Below are 6,196 nucleotides of genomic sequence, written 5' to 3' on the forward strand. Positions count from 1 at the left end.
CCGATTGACCAATGTCGCCCACGATGGACCACGATGGGGCCATTGCGTTCTGCGATGCGCTCCAAGCCAACACAACCCTCCAAGAGCTCGCCATCGTCAACGTCCGCAGCCTCGGTCGCTTCCATGGTCGTACGCTTCCATTGTCGTTGAAGAGCTTTTCTTGGGATGTGCGCTTCAATGGCGCTGTCGACGCCGCAACGCTGACGGACCTTGCGACCGCCGTTGGGCCCACGCAGCTCGAGCGTCTTGAGTGCAGCGTCTTCGGCCAGCTGGCGACATGCCCGGCCTCGGCGTCAATGCTATCCCAACTCCAGTGCCTCAGCGTCTCCTGGTCGCACGCTGACCACATGCCGGCATTGATCGCGGGCTTGTCGTCGGTCCCAGCGCTGACGTCTCTTGAGCTTCGCGATTGCAACCTCTCTTCGGCGAAGGAGCTCATGGAGACGCTTGCGACGTCGTGCATGCATCTCGAGATGATGTCTGCCAATCGTCTGCATATGACTCGCAATGGGTCTGAGGCTGTGTTGTCTGGCGTGTTGCGATTGCGACGCTTGAAGACGCTTACCCTGTTGATGCGTCTGCCGGATGTGATGCGCGTGCTTCCAGAGCTCGTAGCTGCAGGCCGTCAACTGCGCCACCTCGAATTGAGGATCATCGAGCGCGACAACTACAATGAGGAGAAGCGCGCGATCTGCGAGGCGCTGGCGCAAGTCCCCGACGTCCCATTTGTGCTCCAGACGTTGCCAGAAGGCATGGACGAGTTCGTGGTCGACGCGCTCAGCCCACGCGCCGATCGTCGCCACGAGTGCGCCTTGCATTTCTAAGCGCTTCAAATAGCCACAATGATGTGTTTTCTCGTTTGGTTCAAGGTAGCGATTGTGATAAAGCAATTCTGTGCCCCGATACCCATGGGAAAAAAATGAGAAGGTGACAACTGCGACGGGTCTTGCTTGAGCCACGTACTGCCGGTGGAAGGTACTTGATGCGCATGATCCATGCGCCGTGTAGAGGTGCTCATCCTGTACGAACCTGGTGGTAGACCAGTGTCGAAACCTCGTCTAAAAGAAGGCGACGCGAACACAGCCTTCGTGACGTAGTATTCCGACAACAACAATCTGTCATCGGTGTAGTAGCTGTGCATACTTTCATAATGCTATCCCACCTCAAATCCATTCGACAACGTAATTTAGGGCTATCGCAGAGCGGCATCGACCATTCCAAACCCTCGCGACGCCTTGTCAGGCTGCCACGTGCTCAAAATAAAAGTATCAATGCTTCAATTTTAGAAATGCAAGCGACATCCGTTGCCTCGATCATCGTGCCAGCCTGTAGTACGTCCCACACAAAGTCGCCGACATCGTTTTCTGGCAGCGCCTTTAGAACAAACGGGACGTCGTTGACCCTGGCGCCGTGTGTGCCGATCCGTGCTACATGTACACCTGCCATTTGTGCATGGCACGATTTAGCTCGCCCAGAGTCGGGCGCACCAACAAAGATATATCGCCCACCGCTTTGGCGACGCCACCGTTGTGTACCTGCCCAAAGGAGTGTGCAATTCGCCAGACTACCAATGGCCTAAAGTCTGTTGATGAAGGGGGATCTTGCTGTCTGTCTAAGCCACTACTCGAGCTCGCAGCTCGAGTAGTCGACCGGCAGGTGGGCCGCGGGCTTTTGCGAAAAGTTTGTCAGGCAGTCGTTGTTCTGCGGGGCCTTTCTGATCGAGTTTGGCGGCGCCATCCTAGTCGACGGCCAATGGAGTTGGATCCGCGATATATCTTTTCTTGCAGCAATGCATACGTCTGCGCCAACGGAGCATCTACTGCGTGGGCCAGGAGGAGGCCACCATGTCGCTTAACTATCTGCTTGCAGCAGCTGTCACCCATCCGGACGTCAATCAGCTCCCTTTGTACGTACTTGGACGCTGCTAACACGCCGCGACTCTGATCCATAATGCTTCCTTCGTCGTAACCAAGCTGCCAGAAAATATCGGTGCAGACGTGGTCGACGCCCTTGGGCCGCACGCCGATCCGTTCCATCGCTGTCGCTTGGAGCTTGATCCCATGCAGAAAGCAGTGACATTGAAGTATGTGGATCGCATTGTTATCGGAAGGTGCTTGCTTTGTGCTCGAGAGAGTAGCACCGATGCCCTTTCCACGACCGATCCTTGTGGACGGGCTCTAGCATCAACGAAAGTACATCGTATGAGAAGTGTATTTTTAAGTGGTAGACAATATCAAAGTGTCTGGTCTCTTCGTTGACGACGTAGTATCCCGAATGACGTTCGTATTCGGATCGGGTTAGGGTCGCATGAAACATGATGCGGTCGCTATGGCTGCAACGCGGTCGGTGGCGCGCGGACAAGCGCCAATCGCCGTTTTCGCCCCGCACGTCCTCGACGCCATTCCAGTGCCGCGTCCTTCGACACCTGCACCGACTCAACCGTTGTCTACATACCTGGTACGACGACCGCTCTGGCCACCAGCGCTCTCTGCCTAGACCACGTTGCGTATCGACGACGAGTGCCAACGCACTCAGCATCGACGACGATGTATCCTCCGCCATCTTGACGCTAGAACTACTGTAGTACTAGTAGCGCTGCGGCGCATCTACACGCATGTTGCGATTGAGACCCGCTCTCGGTCCCGCGCTGAATACCCTTATGATCGGAAACATCGGCGCCACGATGGACAACAGCGATGGCTGCGTGGTCCGGGGTCACCTCTTGCAGCGCTGCCCGCGTCTGCGTCAACTGACTACTATCTTCAACGCGGTTGTTCCAACCGGCGCCGACGATCCATCCATTGAGCTAAACGATATGCTGGCCGCCGCCACCTATTTGCATGTTGAACGGTTGCACATCAACCTGCAGTACGCTCCTCCCACACCGCAGGCCTGTCATGTTCTGGCTCCGAGGCTCGCGACACCTCCTTCACATTGCGCTCATTTACGACCACGCTACTATTGTATTTTGTCATGCGTTTTGAGCCAGATCGACGATCTGCGAGCTCAGTCTCTCCAACGTTCCCAGCCTTGGCCGAGGCGTGTGGCATTGGATGTCGAGTCGACATCCAATGCTACGGGTCGACATTGTCAACCCGGCGACGTTTGCTTGCGTTGGATTGGCTATTGGAGATAGACTTTCTGCTAATCGGATCGCGCATCCGGATACGAAATTGAGACGCTGATGGACGCGTCACACTAATCAAGATGACCGGGGGCAAGAAGGCCGCCCGTGCGACGCCGCCAGACGCGCTTGCGCTTCCGCATGTCGTCGAGGCCATTGCTACGGGCTTGGACAACCAGGACGACCTTGAGAGCTTCCTCCATGCAGTACCACGCTCGGGACGGACGCCAGCGGTCGCGGCCTTTCTCGCCTGCACCACGGCCATGCCATATTCGATCATCGCCAACTGGCCGCGCATCGAGCTGCGTGGCATGGACTTGCCGTCTTTGGTCTTGACGCTGCTCGCGGCGACGCTGCCGCTGCGTCCACGTATTGAGCTGCATTGCTCCATCCGGGACGCAGCGACACTGGCCTCGCTCGTCGCCGTCGTCGGCCCTGCGCTCAACACTGTAACGCTCCGCTACTACAGCGACCGCGTGGTCGATGGCCAAGGCCGCGCGATCAGCGACCTCCTTTTGCAGCGCTGCCCACGTCTGCGCCACATGGATATCTCGGTCCAATCTTATTCGGAGAACGAGGCCGTCGAGCTCAACGATCTGCTCGCTGTCGTCGTCCACCCGCATGTCCACGACTTGTCTCTCAACCTCCAGAGCGTGACTACCGCGCCACGACTCGGGCACCGCTTGGCCGCATGGCTCTTGACGGCGCCAGCGGCGAAGCTCCGATTGGCCAATGTCGCCCAGATGGACCACGATGCTGTCATTGCGCTCTGCGATGCGCTCCAAGCCAACACAACCCTCCAAGAGCTTACTATCGACAACGTCCGCGGCCTCAATGGCTTCCACGGCCACACGCTTCCATTGTCGTTAAAGAGCTTGGCGTGGAATGTGCCGTTCTTTAGATTCGTCGACGCCGCAACGCTGACGGACTTTGCGACCGCCGTCGGGCCCACGCAGCTCGAGCGTCTCGAGTGCAGCGTCTTTGGCCAGCTGGCGACCTATCCGGCCGCGGCGCCAATGCTATCGCAACTGCAGTCCCATGTCGTCTCCGGGTCGAACGCTGGCTCCATACCGGCAATGATCGCGGGCTTGTCGTCGGTCCCAGCGCTGACGTCTCTTGAGTTTCGCGGTTGCAACCTCTTGTTGTCGACGAAGCTGCTCATGGAGACGCTTGCGACGACATGCACGCATCTCGAAACACTGTCTGCCAGCCGTCTGCATATGACTCGCAAAGGGTCGGCGGCCGTGCTGTCTGGCGTATTGCAATTGCCACGCTTGGCGTCGCTAATCCTGATGATGCGTCTGCGGGATGTGCTCTACGTGCTTCCAGAGCTCGTAGCTGCGGGCCGCCACCTCCGCCACCTCGACTTGAATATCATCGAGCGCGAGAACTACAATTTGAAGAAGCGAGTGATCTGCGAGGCGCTGGCGCAAGTCCATGACGTCCCATTTGTGGTCGACACGCTGCCAGAAGACATGGACAAGTTTGTGGTCGACGCGCTCAGTCGACGCGCCGATCGTCGCCACGAGTGCGCCTTGCATTTCTAATCGCTTCAAATAGCAACATTCATTTTTTTTCTCGTTTGGTTCAAGGTGGCCATTGAGATCAAGCAATTTTGTGGTTCCGATACCAATAGGAAAAGAATTGAGAAAATGACAACACCTACGGGGCTGGAACGTCGCACCTCGTATATGGATTTCTCTTGGTTCGAAATTTCCACGTCGAGTGGCGATCGACCAAAACGACACCATGGCCAACTGTATTCTGTGTATTTACTATTTGGTACTAGTATTCTACAAGTTTTCTTATTAATGGTGTCGCCATCGCGTACGGCTATCACAGCATCGACCTTTTGACACCATCGAGATGCCTTGTCATGCTCCCACGTACTCGAATAAAAGAATACCAATATTTCGAGTTGATACAACATGCAAGCGGCAACCGTCGCTTCGATCATGTCGCAGATGCAGTGCGGCCGACACAAAGGAGTCGACATCGATTTCTGGCCGGACATCGCGCCAGCGTAGTGTAGATTCGCGCTTGCACTACGCGCCATCAATGCGACACGGCGGCTCCGAGTTTCGTACCGGTATCCGCGTGTGAGAGTGGATTTGTGGAAATTCTTGGTCGAGCGGCCAATCCAGCGCCAGCAACGCAGCCCAAAGAGACAGTAGGTCAAGGGTATAGGTCGAGAGGTCGGACGCACTGGGTTCGACCAATCAAAGCGGATGTTGTTGTATGCATTCTAAACTTGAAACCTTGATACTTTTTGCCATTGTCGAGTACGTGGCACGATGGCAACGCATCGTGTCGTTCTCAAAAAAGGTTGATGTCTCTGCAGCAGCCGTGCGTCGTCACGTTGCAACACCATCATGAACACAACAATATCCAATATTGTCTGTGAATGGCGTCCTACTACACTGTACTTCATGTACAACAACCGAGTCGATCGAATGTCATTCCGACGGCGTCTCAGCCTTTCTCACGAGCTACAATGCGACTTTGGCATAGTGGACGACGACGACAGTGCGTGCGATTTGGTTCGTTCTGGTGGTACTAATAGGTGGTAAGGTGGTTAATGAAGATTCAAAACGCAAGAATTTTTGAGTTTATCTGAAACTCAAACGACAGCGATCACCACGATCGGCGCGCGGTCCAAGTGCGTCGACCACGAACGCATCGGTGTCTTCTGGCAGCGCCTCCACGATGAATGGGGCGTTCAGGGTAAGTGCCAGCGCCCGACAGAGCGCGCGCTTGGCTCCATCGGCACCTCCATGGCCTTCGCTGACGCCGGTCTCCAATTGAAGCGTCCGGAGATGGCGGCCCGCGGCAACGAGCTCCCGAAGCACGTCGAACACGACAGAGAGTCGGATCGTTATGCCCAGTAAAGTCAAGCGCGGCAGGTCCAGCGTGCCAGAGAGGACAGCTACGACCTCACGCCACGTCAAAGCATCACAATACAAGAGTTGGAGCGTCTCGAGATGCACGCACGTCGTCGCAAGCGTCTTCATGAGCAGCTTCGTCGATAACAAGAGGTTGCAATCGCCAAGCTTAAGAATGTCAGCACTGGGA

At 56.1% G+C, this 6,196-nt stretch overlaps 2 protein-coding genes across 2 annotated transcripts; both read left to right on the top strand.

Moving 5' to 3' along the window:
* Positions 1-11: 11 nt before the first annotated feature.
* SPRG_16831 (hypothetical protein) lies at positions 12-824 on the top strand (the record flags this gene model as incomplete). The annotated part of the gene is made up of 2 exons (XM_012356315.1): positions 12-478; positions 650-824. 2 exons carry the CDS (start codon positions 12-14, stop codon positions 822-824), a joined length of 642 nt encoding a protein of 213 aa, XP_012211705.1.
* Positions 825-3,435: 2,611 nt separating this feature from the next.
* Positions 3,436-4,217, top strand: SPRG_16832 (hypothetical protein; the record flags this gene model as incomplete). The annotated part of the gene is made up of 1 exon (XM_012356316.1): positions 3,436-4,217. A coding segment is annotated over one exon (782 nt), but the record flags the coding sequence as incomplete, so codon positions are not given.
* Between the last annotated feature and the right edge of the window lie 1,979 nt (positions 4,218-6,196).

Source organism: Saprolegnia parasitica, assembly GCF_000151545.1.
Source record: "Saprolegnia parasitica CBS 223.65 unplaced genomic scaffold supercont2.432, whole genome shotgun sequence".
In the NCBI taxonomy this organism is placed as follows: Eukaryota; Oomycota; class Saprolegniomycetes; order Saprolegniales; family Saprolegniaceae; genus Saprolegnia; species Saprolegnia parasitica.